Genomic DNA, 15,708 nt, shown 5'->3' with positions numbered 1-15,708 from the left:
TGGTGCGAATGTTCCTGGTGCTTCAAAATGGGCGATGGGAGTGCAGGCTTTATTTGGGATCTCCTCTACACTGTCATGCACCCAGCGCACAAACGACGTGTGAGGCGTTAATGGGGAGTCCCTGATGCACCATGTCTGCTCTCCGGTTTACATGTCATGAACCCAGTGCACACACGACGTGTGAGGTGTTAACGGGGGAGCCCCTGACAGGCCCTGTCTGCCCATGTACCCAGCGCACACCTGACGTATGAGGTGTTAACAGGGGAGTCCCTGACGTGCCATGTCTGCTCTCAGGTTTACATGTCATGTACCCAGCACACACACGACGTGTGAGGTGTTAATGAGGAGTCCCTGATGCACATTGTCTGCTCTCGGGTTTACATGTAATGTACCCAGTGCACACACAACATGTGAGGCGTTAACTGGGGAGTCCCCAGTGCACACACGACATGTGAGGTGTTAACAGGGGAGTCCCTGACATGCCATGTCAGCTCTCGGGTTTACATGTCATGTACCCAGTGAACACACAAGTCGTGAGGTGTTAACGGGGTGTCCCTGACGCGCCATGTCTGCTCTCGGGTTTACATGTCATGTACCCAGCGCACACACAACGTCTGAGCTGTTAATGGGGGAGTCGCAAGCGCACACACGATGTGTGAGGTGTTAACAGGGGAGTCCCTGACGTGCCATGTCTGCTCTTGGGTTTACATGTCATTTACCCAGCGCACACACGACGTGTGAGGTGTTAACGGGGGATTCCCTGGCGGGCCATGTCTGCTCTCGGGTTTACATGTCATGTACCCAGCGTACACATGGCATATGAGGTGTTAAATGGGGAGTCCCTGACACGTCATGTCTGCTCTCGGGTTTACACGTCATGTACCCAGCGCACACACGACGTGTGAGGTGTTAACGGGGTAGTCCCTGAGGCGCCATGTCTACTGTCGGGTTTACACGTCATGTACCCAGCGCACAGACAATGTGTGTGGTGTTAACGGGGGTGTCCCCAACGCACACACGACATGTTAGGTGTTAACAGGGATTCCCTGGCACACCATGTCTGCTCTCAGGTTTACATGTCATGTACCCAGCGCACACACAACGTGTGAGGTGTTAACGGGGGAGTCCCTGGCGTGCCATATCTGCTCTCGGGTTTACATGTCATGTATCCAGTGCACACACGACGTATGAGGTGTTAAAGGGGGAGTCCCTGATGCGCCATGTCTGGTCTCGGGTTTACATGTCATGTACCCAGCGCACACACAACGTCTGAGCTGTTAATGGGGGAGTCGCAAGCGCACACACGATGTGTGAGGTGTTAACAGGGGAGTCCCTGACGTGCCATGTCTGCTCTTGGGTTTACATGTCATTTACCCAGCGCACACACGACGTGTGAGGTGTTAACGGGGGATTCCCTGAGGCACCATGTCTACTCTCTGGTCTACACGTCATGTACCCAGTGCACACACGACGTGTGAGGTGTTAACGGGGGAGTCCCTGAGGCACCATGTCTACTCTCGGGTTTACATGTCATGTACCCAGCGCACACACGACGTGTGAGGTGCTAACGGGGGAGTCCCCAGTGCACACACGATGTGTGAGGTGTTAACGGGGGAGTCCCTAGCGCGCCATTTATACTCTCGTGTTTACATGTCATGTACCCAGGGCATACACAACGTGTGAGGTGTTAACGGGGGAGTGCCTGGCGTGCCATGTCTGCTCTCGGGTTTACACGTTATGTACCCAGCGCACACACGACGTGTGAGGTGTTAATGGAGGAGTCCCTGTCACGCCATGTCTGCTCTCGGATTTACATGTCATGTACCCAGCACACACACGACATATGAGGTGTTAAAGGGGGAGTCCCTGACGTGCCTTGTCAGCTCTCGAGTTTACACGTCATGTATCCAGCGCACACACGACGTGTGAGGTGTTAACGGGGGAGTCCCTGAGGTGCCATGTCTACTCTCGGGTTTACACGTCATGTACCCAGCGCACACACGATGTGTGAGGTGTTAACGGGGGAGTCGCTGAGGTGCCATGTCTACTCTCGGGTTTACACGTCATGTACCCAGCGCACACACGACGTGTGAGGTGTTAACGGGGGAGTCCCTGAGGTGCCATGTCTACTCTCGGGTTTACACGTCATGTACCCAGAGCACACACGACGTGTGAGGTGTTAACGGGGGAGTCCCTGAGGTGCCATGTCTACTCTCGGGTTTACACGTCATGTACCCAGAGCACACACGACGTGTGAGGTCTTAACGGGGGATTCCCTGTGGCGCCATGTCTACTCTCGGGTTTACACGTCATGTACCCAGCGCACACACGACGTGTCAGGTGTTAACGGGGGAGTCCCTGAGGTGCCATGTCTACTCTCGGGTTTACACGTCATGTACCCAGAGCACACACGACGTGTGAGGTGTTAACGGGGGAGTCCCTGAGGTGCCATGTCTACTCTCGGGTTTACACGTCATGTACCCAGCGCACACACGACGTGTGAGGTGTTAACGGGGGAGTCGCTGGCGCGCCATGTATGCTCTCGGGTTTACACGTCATGTCCTTAGCGCACACAGCCGTGTGAGGTGTTAAGGGGAGGGTGAGGGTGGGGGGGGGGTTAGTCCCTGACGTGCCATGTATGCTCTCGGGTTTACACGCCATGTACCGATCGCGCCGTAAGCAGATTATTTCAGATCTAATAAGCCTGGCGTTATTGATTGAGGAAATTACCACCTCGAGAGCTCTGCAGGATATTCAGAGACCAATTTAAGTATCTGTGCAGTTATGAGGTCCCTGATCGAATTACCCCCCGTTTGCTAGCGGAGGAATGCGCCGGGGACGCGGTGTGAGGGGCGGCAGGCACTTGCAGTGGGGGCGGGAAGGGAAAGGTTGCCATATATTATCCATTCCATTCGGGAGACACGAGTCCAGTCCCGATGCTAACTTTGCACTCTGGGACGTGTAGTCGTGGATTTGCCATTTTGACTCGCAGACTGCAAGTCCCAGAATGCACAGCTAAAACCACGGCTAGGCTAGTAACTCCCTGATGGAATGCACGTGTTAGACTTGTCTGCGGATCAAAGGACTGGAGGAGTAGCACGGTGCTGTAGGTCTAGACCGGGGTGCAATTAGGCAGACCTGGGTGTTTGACTTAAGCACTTGGAGCTCTTTGCGGGTTCCATAAACACATATCACGATTGTCTGTCTGGCCTGCTTGTAGGCATTGTTGTAATGTACATGTTTTAATAAAAATGTGAATATAAAAAACATTGGTGTCCTGGAGGTTAAGATTGGTGTGCGTTGCCATAACTCTGTGCAGGGCACGCATCCGTGAAAGCGCAAAAAAATGAGCTCAAAGTGAGGGTTCAACATCATTGATGGTGATGTCCTCAGGTGCCAGTACTGGTTACCAGAAGGCTGGGGAACAGTGTGCTTGGGGTAGGGCGACCAAACGCCCCGGTTTTTCCAGGACTGTCCTGGTATTTTCACCTTGGTCCTGGCGTTCTAAGAGTTTTTTTTTTTTTTTAGTTTTAAAACCTTGTTCTTAGATTTGAGGGACTGATGGCTGTTTTTGCCGGGAACTGATATACAAATACCTAAATCGCCCAGGTGCCGCTCTCTCTGCTTACTTTTTATGCACCATTTCCTCCTCCTTCCTCCCTGACCTCTCTCCTCCAATGAGAGTACTGTGCCTGCAACACACACCCATACTTTGCATCAGAACAGGCCAGCAACATAGAAGTAGGACTGCAGTTTTAGTGTAGTCGTATTTGTGTTTTGATCCATCTTTTGTGTTTATGTCCACTAAAACTGTAGTCCTACTTCTATGTCTATTGTCCGTCCCGGTTTTTGATTTTGGAAGTCTGGTCACCCTAGCTTGCTGTCCATTACTGGAACAGAAGAAGTTTCTATCGGCCCATTTGGAGGAGCATGGGCTGAGTGATATATTGGTCTCTGGCCGGCTGGTTGACACATAGCCTACCTTTGCTGGTGGCACACGAGCATGCTGGCATCCATGTTGGTAGCCCCCTGCTGAGAGCGAAAACAGTTTGCGGCAACCATGCTGTGCATACATCCCAATGGCGACACAGATAAGGTTAACAGCTACTGGTTATCACGAGGCGGGGAGCCAACAGAATGGCCACTGAATAGCTCTAAACCCTTCTTTGTCAGCAAGGGGAATCAGTGTTAGAAGCCAACAAAGTGATAACACTTCTGTATATCCCCATGGCAAGAGAAAACTCAGCTTCTAATTAGAGCGCTGCAAAGCGCACATTTTAAGCCCCAGAATGAAAATCGAGAAATGAATACATTGCTGTGTTACAAGCTTGCTGACTCTCAACATGAAGAAAGTTGCTGGCAGTGGTCGGGATCATAGTTCCACTACTTCTTTTCGTACACTTCGACCACAGGTTGCTGGGGGCCCCATGAGGCTCGAGGCCCTTTTCATTTGAAAAGTGTGGTGCCGTCCCCGCTGGCATCAGGTTCACTCTGCAGTGATGACCTACCTAAGTGTTGGATTTATGACTCAGGCATAGTAGACCCTACCCTCATTAAGACTTTTCTTTGCACCACCAATCCAAGTATCCCCAACACTCAACACACATGCGCTCCAAGAATGTACCCCCTTGTTCAAAAATACTCTTCCCAAAAAGGCACCGACATATGCATCTGTTACAGCATGTTTACGGCAACTTATTGTCTTACGAGCTGAGGTGTAGGAGTGATATAGAATTACTAGAGTTGGCCGCTGCGTATTGTGGTGTTCAAGAGGAAATGCCCTATCCTCTTAAGGAACAGTGTAAGGTCAGTGTGAACACCATGCATACAGCGCTGAGCCCAGTGTTATGTTTTAGAATTGACTATTTAAGTCTCGTTACAGTATTCCATTCCTCCAAAATCACGAAGGGCCAGCTCGTGTTGCAGCCATAAGGTCTTTGTCAAGGATAACTGGTTTCATGTTAAAGTGTCAGGTATGTTTGAGATGTACTAATTTAGCTCTGTTTGGGCGGTAGTTGGCGGCACAGTGTATTAAGTCCGAAGTGTTTTGCAGAATAAAATGTAGTATAGTTTTCAGGATGTATTAGTTTTCCAATGATTGTAACAAGTTTTTAGTGTCTCTACATTGAAAAATCCGGATGCCCTGTCTGGTGCCTCTGGCCGCGTTCGGCAACTCTTAGCACTAAATATACTGTTCCGTCAACTAACATCCAAACAGAGCTAAATTACAAGAGCTCAAACAGACCTGAATCTTCAGCAAGATACTAATTAGCCTTGAAAAAGACTTTATGGTTGAAACACGTTTTGGCTTAGTCCTGACACTCCATGATTTTGGGAGCACTAGAATACTGCAATGACACTTGAATATTACATTTTAAAAATGAAAATTGAGCCTAGCACAGTATTATTGGAGTTCACACTAACCTTACACTCTGTCACACCATGGTTACTCATTATCTGGCATTTTGGACTACAACTTCCAAGCCTCTTTACCACTGCTGATGCTGGCTAGAGCTACTGGTAGATGAAGTTCAAGACATCTGGAGGGCCAGGTAATGAGTAAGCAGAACACTCATCTCCACCTTCGGTTTCTCTTATCACGCCTTTGCGGGTGACCCCGAACACATCCTCTCCTTCCCTACACTTACTCCTTACCTCTCTATCCTTATGTTGAACTGTCCATCTACCGTGCACTGCTGGATTGCACTCTGCTAAACAATGTTAAACTCTTCTAAGACTGAAACTGGCGTCTAATGCACAACCCTGTTTTCCCCCCAAACTCCTTTCCAACCCGACTTATTCTCTCTTCTCCCGAAGCTCACAACCATGGAGTCTTCTTTGATAGCAACCTCAATCTTTAACACCCAAACTGCAATGGAGCCAGAAACTGTTTTCATAATACTTGAACAGTCCAAAACGTCCTTACTTTCAACTCCACCCTGCCCAATTTTTACCCTGGTAATTACCCACCTGGATTACTGTGCCGGCCACCTACTTGGCCTCCCTCTCCACAGCATCTCTCTGCTCCCAACGCAGAAACCCGCATTCTCTCTTATCTTCCCCGCTCATCTCCCACCTTGAAACACTGCCCACATGAGACCTCTCCCCCACTTACTATTGCTTGTTTTTATACCCCCACCAAACAAACATCTCTTGCTACAAGCGCCACGCACCATCCAACCCTCCGCACTGTCACACGCCCACGCCAGCCACACGCCACTCACCCAACTAACTCTCGCTCTATACACCCCAACCCAGATGCAGCGCTCCCACATACTTACCTGCGCCTTCTACCCTGCCGTCTGTACCGTCTGTAAGGACGGTGGAAAACACGTCCCAGTCCGGGATACCGTTGTCTGATGGATGCCGCCATGCTAACCTCACCGCGCATATATAGTGTTGCAGCTTCTGGGTGCCGCACATGCTTCGTATGGCGGAATCTGTGATGGTTGGCAAAATATGCCAACCAAGCACTGGGGAGCCTCGCTCTAGTGACGCAGGAGTATTTATACTCCCTATTGAAGAACCCCGGCACCTCTTATTGCGCTCCAGCAGCTACCTAGGTTGCACTTCTGTTGTTTCCTACTTGTGCCTGCTCTGCCCCTTTTGGCCTGATGCTCTGTCAAGCCTGTTCTTCATTTTGCCTGTATTCCCAAGCTGGTTTCCTTGTTCTGCCCTGAACTGCCTTACTCTTTTCCTCAATGATGTTTTCTCTGTTCTCTGTCCTCTATTCTGCCCTGTGCCAGTCCGCCCCTGTTTATCTCATCTGGGCCTCACTACCAGTCTTTTTTCGTCAGTCCTAACCAGGTTACTTCTGGAATCACTTCCAGCAGGCTCCTGTTGGCCTCCTCCAGAACTTTTCTGGAACCAGATACAGCCAAACCAACGCTGTGTCTCCACTGTCAGTGTTCGCACTGTCCCTACGCCATGAAAATACAGGGGAGGCGCTTACGTGGTATGGAAAGTCGGGGCGACAACACCAGGTCTCCACTTTCCTGGGGTGTGTAAATCTTGTTCCTCCCACTGCATAACGTCACGTCTTGTGCAGCCCCGTTTTCGGTGCACAACTGTGTGAAACCAGGTACGCAGCATCATCAGGACGCCGTCCTAGACTCTCAATCCCTAATGACTCTGCCCCCCATCCTCATTGTGCTCCTTCTCGTTTCCACTCCTACTCCTTCCTACGTTCCCTCATTGGTACTCCCTTCCGATCCACATCAAAGAGCCCACAACTATGCACTCCTTCCTCGCAGAAACTCTGCCTCCTCATCCAGGATTGTGGTTCAACCAGCTACTCCCACATAATGCCCAATCCGCTTACCTCCTGCGGTGCATAAGTACCTGTCCTAACCTGCCCTGTCCTGTCTCTTTATGTGCCCGTCTTCTCAATGCTACGTGTACCATTACCGCCCCCTACTCCACCAGCCCACAGCCATTTTGTAATTGCTTGATTGTGCGACACCTGACCGAAGCCATCCCCCGCTGTTCCTGCTCATACACATTTTCTGTTTGAAACACATGTATTTCAATACATATATGCTAATAAAACACAAATAAATGTACCAAACCTTCACAGTACGACCGATACTAGTGAGGACCATTCCCGCCCAATGTTTGTCCCCAACATTAAAACGCCAGTATTATATTGATTCGACTGTGTCCTTGGATGTGGCATGGCAGTGCAACTGGCTGTTGACTTGTGCAATCTGCACAAGGCAACGTGCGCCCCGTTCCCCTGCTTGACACAGCCGGGAATCATTACCCATCAATGCAATGAAGACCCTCATGAGCATCGGTGGCAGAGATCTGGACTGCTGTGTGGCTCTTCCATAGGGAGACCCCAGGGTCCTCCTCATTTCCATTGCTCTCAGAATAAAGGAAAGGCTGCCACAGGTACTGTAAGAGACCAGGGGGCAGGGGGGTTCCCTTAAAGGCTTCTGCACCATTACATTACTGCATGTTTTATAAACGCAGTGCACATGTGGGAATAGCAGCCATCGTAGATATTAGCAGCCATACTCTGGTACAAAGCTGAAATGGTGTGTGACTGTTAGAACACCAGGCCTAGGCTGAAAACTTGAGCAAAGGAATAGGTTGTATCCCAGACACCGATGAGAAAAGCCAGAGCTGCACAGATCCATAAACCCTTTATTGTCCTAAAATGTGACCAACTTTCGCGCCCTGGGAAGAATGTGCCCTGCGAGGCCACGGGAGGACGGCTGAGTGTCTGTGAGCAATATGATCCCATGAGAAAGAGGGCACAGGCCTCCGACCCCCACCAGTCCCAATTCTACGTTATAGCACCCAAATGCTCTAGCTTTAGGACCCCTGCATTCCAAGGTACAAGCCAGCCCCAGACCACTGATCACAAACCTATTTGACCCCCCGCCCCAATCGATCAACTAGATCAGAAAGCAGGGTCTTCCTGCCATCACTTCTGGGTCACGTGATTTGTGCTGCAAGGTGCAGGGAGGGATGACATTATAGCCCAGAACGAGGGTGGAAGACGTGGGAGAGTTGCCGGCCTGTCTAGGAGTGAGTGAAGTCTGTGAGTTAGTATGATCGCGGCTTTACCCACAGGCCGCTGTCTGCTCGTACCAGATGCGCTGCTACAGAGATAGAGATGTGTTGTTTAGTTTGCGACGGAATTTATAATTGCACAGCATCAATGACAAATGCAGCATCACCCACGTGGCAGATGATGGCTGGATGGGGCTGGGACCAAAGGCCCGGCATTCCCCATGGAGCAGGTGAACTATGTGTAGGGTTTCACCAACCGGCTTGACGTGTTTCTACTGTACGTAATGATGTCACTGATGACGCTAGGTACCTTCTTAATGTGCTGCCCATGCAGATTCAGGCAGAACGTTCCGCGGCAGCAGCTGAGTGCTTTGTTGCCGCTTTCCATTTTTGTGTACAAATAAACTTGTTAGCCTGGCAAGAGGTGTATTGGGCCGTTTTCGCTAGTGGGTTGCTTTCCTACAGTAGTCTCCACCATCATTAAAGACTACAAACTCATGCCAAGTCTCTCAACCAAATTGAGCATGCTTTGGGCAGCCTATCTCAACTCAGGAACGGTGAGAAGGCAACAACACCACTGGCAACTTTTGCCTAAAAACTTGGGGAAGCAACTATGCCCTCACTCGCTCCATTCCTAAGCACTACTGCATTGCCTCATCGTTGTGAAGAACACCAATTGCCTTTGGGCCTTCCACTTATTTGCCTCCAGCGACGACAGACCCCAACACTCGCACCCCTGGTTCAAAAAGGGTTTGACACAAAAGGAACATTGACAAGTTGTTCAGACTGATTTGTTGCTCGGTATAAATTGTAAGAAGATAGTTGTGCAAAACTACATTACATCATTACATACTCTAACTATTAAGATGTGGTTTAAAGATTCACTTTGCCCTAGAACCCATTTGATACATGCTCTTGAATATTGACTTGCCAACATACCAAGACGTCAGGTTTAATTATGAGGTCAGAAAGACCTGCCCATGGATAACCCTAAAATGAGCCACAATTCTGTGCAGTCAGCGGTCTGCATCTTGGTATTTAGGTATAGCCATTGATATCTAAAGTACATATAAAGCTACGCTTGATACCTTCTTCTGTGGGTAAAGTCTAACTCCTTCCCTGGGAATGAAAAGATGTGAACTTTATTTCTTTGCTCAACTTTGATAGTTGAACTTTCACCCCCTTCATCCCTGGGAAAGTGCCTGGTGCTGATATGCAATTGACAGCCCCCCACCCACTAGCCGCCTGGATTTGTTAGTGTAACGTTCAAGACCCCCTTAACGCCTTTCTAACGTTGGCCCTCTCAAAACTTTCCTCAAGCCTCGAACCCCGGTCCAAGTCAAGATAAAGTGTAATTGCAGGCATGTAGGAGGAGACTGCCTTTTCCGATTCAATCTCCGAAGCCAACCATGTGACTAATCGCTCTAAGGTCATTGGTCCTGGTGTATGATATGATATGATATGATAAGTCATTTATAATGCACCTGTACACAAGTGTTTCTAGGTGCGACAAGACAAGGAAGGGTAGACAGACGGAGCACAAAACAAATGATCTTACTAGGCCTTTTTGTCATTCATATCGCGCAAGTGCGTGGGGGAGGGAAGAGGAGATGTGCCAAGGGAGGGAGGCGGGGAAGTGCAATGGCAAAACACTAAGTGCTGCCAGGGTGATGGCTCAAGTAAGTGCAGAGAGGCAGGGGACTGTAAGGTTGCAGATACAGTCCCTAAGTGGGTAGGAGGCCCAGAGGCAGTGCAAGGGGCAACTGGTTGTGCAGGAGCCTGGTGCCTGTGAGGTTCAGTGGGTGGCCAGGTGACCAGTTAGCGAGCAGACAGGTGCATCAGCAGGGGAGGGGGAGACAGAAAGCATAAGTGAAAAGGAAGGTCTCGAGTTTCTCCCGGACTCTTACGGGGTCCTGCTCAGGTTTGAGAGAGACAGGGAGACTGTTCCAGAGGGGGCCCCAGCCAAGGACAAAGATCTCCCCACACTCTCTGCCTGGAGAAGCGTCTGACCCTCAGAGAGTTGGAGGTGGATGAGCGGAGGGCTCTAGAAGGAAGATGCTTAGGAAGAGAGCGTTGGATATAGTGTGGTCTCCGGCCCCAGGAAGCCTTGTGGATGATGCAAGGGGTCTTGAACTTGATCCTTGCAGCCACCGGGAGCCAGTGGAGAGATCTTAGCGCTGGAGAGATGCGGTCCCTGGGCTTGAGGCCAAGGACAAGTCTTGCAGTCCTGTTCCGCTTTAGTTGCAAAGGGTGAAGAGTAGAGGCAGGCAGATTTAGAAATAGGCGGTTGAAATAGTCCAGCCTAGAGAGAACTAGGGCTCTGGTGCAGTGAGCTTCTGGGGGAAAGTGAGAAAAGGAAGAATACCTCTGTGGAGGTGCAGCTGATAGTGGGACTTCTTAGGGATGTCAGAGATGTGAGGAGAGAAGGAGAGGGTAGAGTCGAAGATGACACCAATGTTCTTTGCCTCACAAGAAGCAGAGGGTGGAGGGCCCAGGGTGGGGCGGCCAGAGAGCAAGAGGGAAAGCAGGAGCAGGGGTCCCAATGAGAAGGATCTCAGTCTTACTGGCGTTAAGGCAAAGATCGTTGGAGGCGCACCAATGCTGTATCGCAGATAGACAGTCAGTAATGAGCTCGAGATCAGAGGAGGCTGAGGGGAGCCTGAAGGAGAGCTGACTGTCATCTGCATAACACTGAACGTTTGAACAGAAAGTAGAGATGAGGTGGGCCAGAGGAGCCAAGAAATGGTTGAAGAGCGAGGGTGAGAAGTTAGACCCCTAGGGAACATCACATGTAGAGAGAAAGGTGGGAGAGAGTAACGACCCAAGTTGTTCCTGGAGGGTCGATCAGATCGAAAGGAAGTCAACCATGCAGGGGCCTCACCCATGATTCCCAGGTTCTCACAGAGACGATTGATCAGGATGGAGTGGTTGACCATATCGAAAGCAGAGGATAGCTCAAGAAGAATGAGCACATCCTTCAAAATAACCAACTCCTGGGTCACTTTTTCATGATCATCAATCGTCTGGTGTGGATATAGGATCTTGCTGGCTGTCGAAACATCCAATGATACAAGGGACAGTGTGTCCCTATTGCCAACCTCAATGGCTCTTTAAATCTCCTTGCATAATGTCTCCCTCATCCATAGAGAGTATCATTTGTTAATCGATATTTTACTAAAATATTGAGAGGTGTGTCAGACCACCCACCATGTCCTCTTTCATAGGTTGGTGATTGATAGAAGATGTTTAGTTGTTTGTCATTGTGTGTGATATATGTGTACTAGAAGGTTGATATACCTCACCTTTAATCCACTGTACCAGCATGTCACTTCTCCATCATATATTGCTAATTTATATGAGATGCTTTATTGAAAACAACCAGTTCCCATTATAAAGGTTTTCTGATAAGTCTCTCTGATTGTCTGCGCACAACTACAGTGCGTTGCCTTTGAATCTAGACCGATCAGTAGAAAAGAGACACGCCAACCTTAGAAGACTGTCACTTTATGAAAAGCTGTTGAGACGAATGTATTGATTTCAAGGTCTGATCCCTAGGCACTTACCTACCATGGACAGGGCGGATATATGGATCCCTCAGCACGGGGATCAAGTGAAGGTAAATTGCAGACCGGTACCCTAAATCCTATATCATTATAATTTACCATGTCAGTATACATACTAACCTCTAGAGTCCTTAAACAGCAGCCCTTTCCAAAACGGCCCTCGCCCCATGGCGGGTCCCTGGCCATTATCTTAGGTTGGGGTATCCTCTACCAAGGGGTCTCCTCTGTAGATAGGAGTCAACCCCACCTCCATCAAGGTGAAGCCCCACCTCCCTTTAGAATCATTCAAGAACATACATGATTCACACCCAACTATGACACTTTAGAAGTGTCAGAGGCATAATGGAGTTTTACTTGTTCCCGAGCTGGACAGCCTGCTTTGAAATGACGTACCCTCTCTATTCCCAATGTAAGTAGCACTCCTGGTATATGCAGCTTAACGTAATGCAGCCCACAGTATCACCACGAAACCCCCATGCCAAATTCCTGTCAACGCGCTGAGACAGTTCTGATGGCATCATTTTCTCCACAAACAGACCCCTCATCGGGGCCATGATTTTACAATTATCAATGAACGAGGATCGTTCAGCATCCACCTAGGATGGTGAAAGAATAACAGCGTCTGACTCAGTCACACTAAGACCACACTAATACCTATCAAAGAGGCAATAGGTTAGAAGAAGTTAAACACGGCCTGCTCCAGAATATAGACAGATAGCTCCCCCACGACACCTCAAACTAGTCCCCACCTGCCCTCAGGGCTTGATGACAGAGACCAGTAACAAGGCCGCAACAACCAAGGGATTCCTCCATTCCCTAGTCATCAACACAACCGACGAGAGTCCTAATAAGAATCACACCAGTGGGGGTGGGGGGGTGGCAAAAAGAGTGATATCTAAAAGTAAAAGATCCCTTCACAATCCCACAAGCCCACAAAGAGCCCACCTAGTGAACACTCAGACTCTGTCTCCAACAGCAGAGGTGCCAAGCAGCATGCGGAGGGTACTATGCAGTGCCAAGCAGCATGCAGAGGGTACTATGCAGTGCCAAGCAGCATGCGGAGGGTACTATGCAGTGCCAAGCAGCATGCGGAGGGTACTATGCAGTGCCAAGCAGCATGCGGAGGGTACTATGCAGTGCTAAGCAGCATGCGGAGGGTACTATGCAGTGCCAAGCAGCATGCAGAGGGTACTATGCAGTGCCAAGCAGCATGCAGAGGGTACTATGCAGTGCTAAGCAGCATGCAGAGGGTACTATGCAGTGCCAAGCAGCATGCAGAGGGTACTATGCAGTGCTAAGCAGCATGCAGAGGGTACTATGCAGTGCCAAGCAGCATGCAGAGGGTACTATGCCACCATCGGTGGGAGCCTCTAGAAGCAGCAGTGATGTGGCTGCCCAGCCTTGTAGGGTGGTTCTCATGAGTTTTTGTTCCTGGTCGTTTGGTCAAATGGTGCCCTGCTACAGGATCTTTTGTTGTTATTTACTGTAGCGCCCACAAGGATGGATAGGTCTCTTGGCACATCCTCTCTTTGGAAACCTTCTTTGTGTCTAGAAACTGCTGCACAGGCCACAGTAAGTTGTTGATGTCAGGACGGGTTTCCCAAGTGTTCTGTACAGTCCTTCGTGTGGGCTATTATTCATCATAAGGACTTGGTCTTGATAATTGGGTGAACTCCACAAGGTTTGCTGCCTGAATCAAGTAGCCCAAGAAAGTGGCCTGATTTATGTCCAATAAAACTGAAAAAGAAATCAAGGAGAACCACCTGCCTGACCCCTTCTCTTTCCCTCCTCTTCCAGGAGTTTGTCATGATCGTGGTCTTCGGAATGGAGTACATCATCCGAGTGTGGGCCGCCGGCTGCTGCTGCCGGTACCGGGGATGGCAGGGCCGTCTCCGCTTCGCCAGGAAGCCATTTTGTGTGATAGGTAAAACCGCACCCGCCCCTTCCTGCTTCCGCTTACGTTGACGTCATTCTTCATCTGTTGCTGCTCCCTTATATCGCTCGTCTTTATAACTCTTTCACTTCCTGTTTCCTGTTGCACTACTGTTTCCAAAAATATATGCATATCAGTTCTTTTTTTTTTGTTCAGTTATTTACTCATGATTCCAGGTTCCCTGGATAAGTCCCTGGCTACAAGGACTTAAAACTAAATTCACTCCAGTGCCTCCTGTGGGGAATACTCCTTTAGAATGCATTAACGAATTCAAAAAGATCAAAAGAATATGTTGTTTAATTTCACTGAATGAAATAATACTTGAACGTACAATACGATTCTGTCAAGCTGTTTGTTAAAGAAATGTAATTTTATGCAAAAGTCCTTCAATATAAGTAATATTAAGCAATACATGTCATGTATTAACACATGTGAAATGGGATCTAACTGAGCATCTCTTCGATTATCCATTGATCAAAGTGAATTTGCCTATTTTTCTTTCTCTGTCTCAATGTATTTGTCCTTGTCATTGCTCTTCTTCGCTCTCTGCCCTCTCTTGCTCTCCTGACCCTTTTCTCTCTATCTCTATACCTCCCCATTTTTTTCTGTCTCTCAACACCTCTTTGCTTCCATGTTCTATCTTTCCACCTCTCTTCAATGCATCTTTTGAGCTAAATGTGTTTACCAGAAAGACAAAAGGAAATGTGTTTCTTCTGAAATTGTGAGCTTAGGCGGTGGACAGGAAGGACTTACCGTCTTTCGCCATGGGGCTGCTGGGCCTTGGAGGTTGGGGTGCAGGGGTTGTGCGCTGCAGTTCTCTGACATCTGCCACTCTCCCAGTTTGAAGACATCTGCCCAGAAGCTCCTCCAGTGCCTCCTGCTAGTGGCCTGCTCTTGTAACCAGCAGGCCCTATTCTGGAAAGCTATGGCCTGAAGCCGCGAGCATCCAATCACCATGCTTTGATGGAATTCACTTTTTTTAAAGGAAAAACACATATTGGGCTTTTATAATGTGCCTTATTGCAAACTAAGTTGCACCAAATGACAAGATAGGGTTGGGAGGTTGTTTGGGGGGGATTAATGAAGAGAGCTTGGGTAGGAGTGGGCCCAACTTAACGCAGGAGGGGGGGAGGTTCTGTATACATGCACAGCACATACATCCCGTGCACTTGCGCGTTCTCATTGTCACTGGGCCTAGTAAGATTGCTGTTTTGTTCACCCCTGTAACCCTCCCTTGCCCAGTCACGCCTTGAAACACTTGTGTAGAAGCGCGATATAAATAAAATATCAATTCAATTCAATACTGCGCAGATCAAAGTTTATGCAAAAATGCATTGTTGAGATGACGCTTCTCATTTATGTGAGGACATCTAAACTTGATACCAATGAGGCTGAAATAAGTGCAGTGCTTGACGGGCAAGTGGGGTGGGGTTACCCTTGTTAAAGCCCCACCTGGGTGTTATCCCTTTTGGCACAGGTAAGGGCAATATGTCAAGCTCTAGGGGGCTATTTTGTTTTTTTTAGTCATGAAAGGGTCATTTCCCAATCCCTTGGAGTGTAAGAAAAAAGTGGTGTTGGAACCATTCCAAATTAAAATTGTTCCGGCTGATTTAATGCCACATGATTTTTGTGGTTTTGGCAGGTGGAGTATTATTTTCGCCTGCCCTTCCCGTCTGCCAGCCAAAACTAAAT

The 15,708-nt window shown here is 49.0% G+C and overlaps 1 protein-coding gene across 1 annotated transcript in view; it reads left to right on the top strand.

The window, feature by feature from the left end:
• The window catches only part of KCNQ4 (potassium voltage-gated channel subfamily Q member 4), an 899,641-nt gene that overhangs the window by 572,682 nt on the left and 311,251 nt on the right, over positions 1-15,708 (top strand). The window contains exon 3 of the mRNA XM_069622544.1: positions 13,881-14,007. Within this exon, the coding sequence (XP_069478645.1) occupies positions 13,881-14,007 (127 nt within the window). The remainder of the gene's footprint in view (positions 1-13,880; positions 14,008-15,708) is intronic.

The sequence above is a fragment of the Ambystoma mexicanum genome, chromosome 11, assembly GCF_040938575.1.
Source record: "Ambystoma mexicanum isolate Mex_15411 chromosome 11, UKY_AmexF1_1, whole genome shotgun sequence".
NCBI lineage: Eukaryota > Metazoa > Chordata > Amphibia > Caudata > Ambystomatidae > Ambystoma > Ambystoma mexicanum.
The sequence above is the reverse complement of the archived record's forward strand: the minus strand, read 5'-3'. Positions and strand labels throughout refer to the sequence as shown.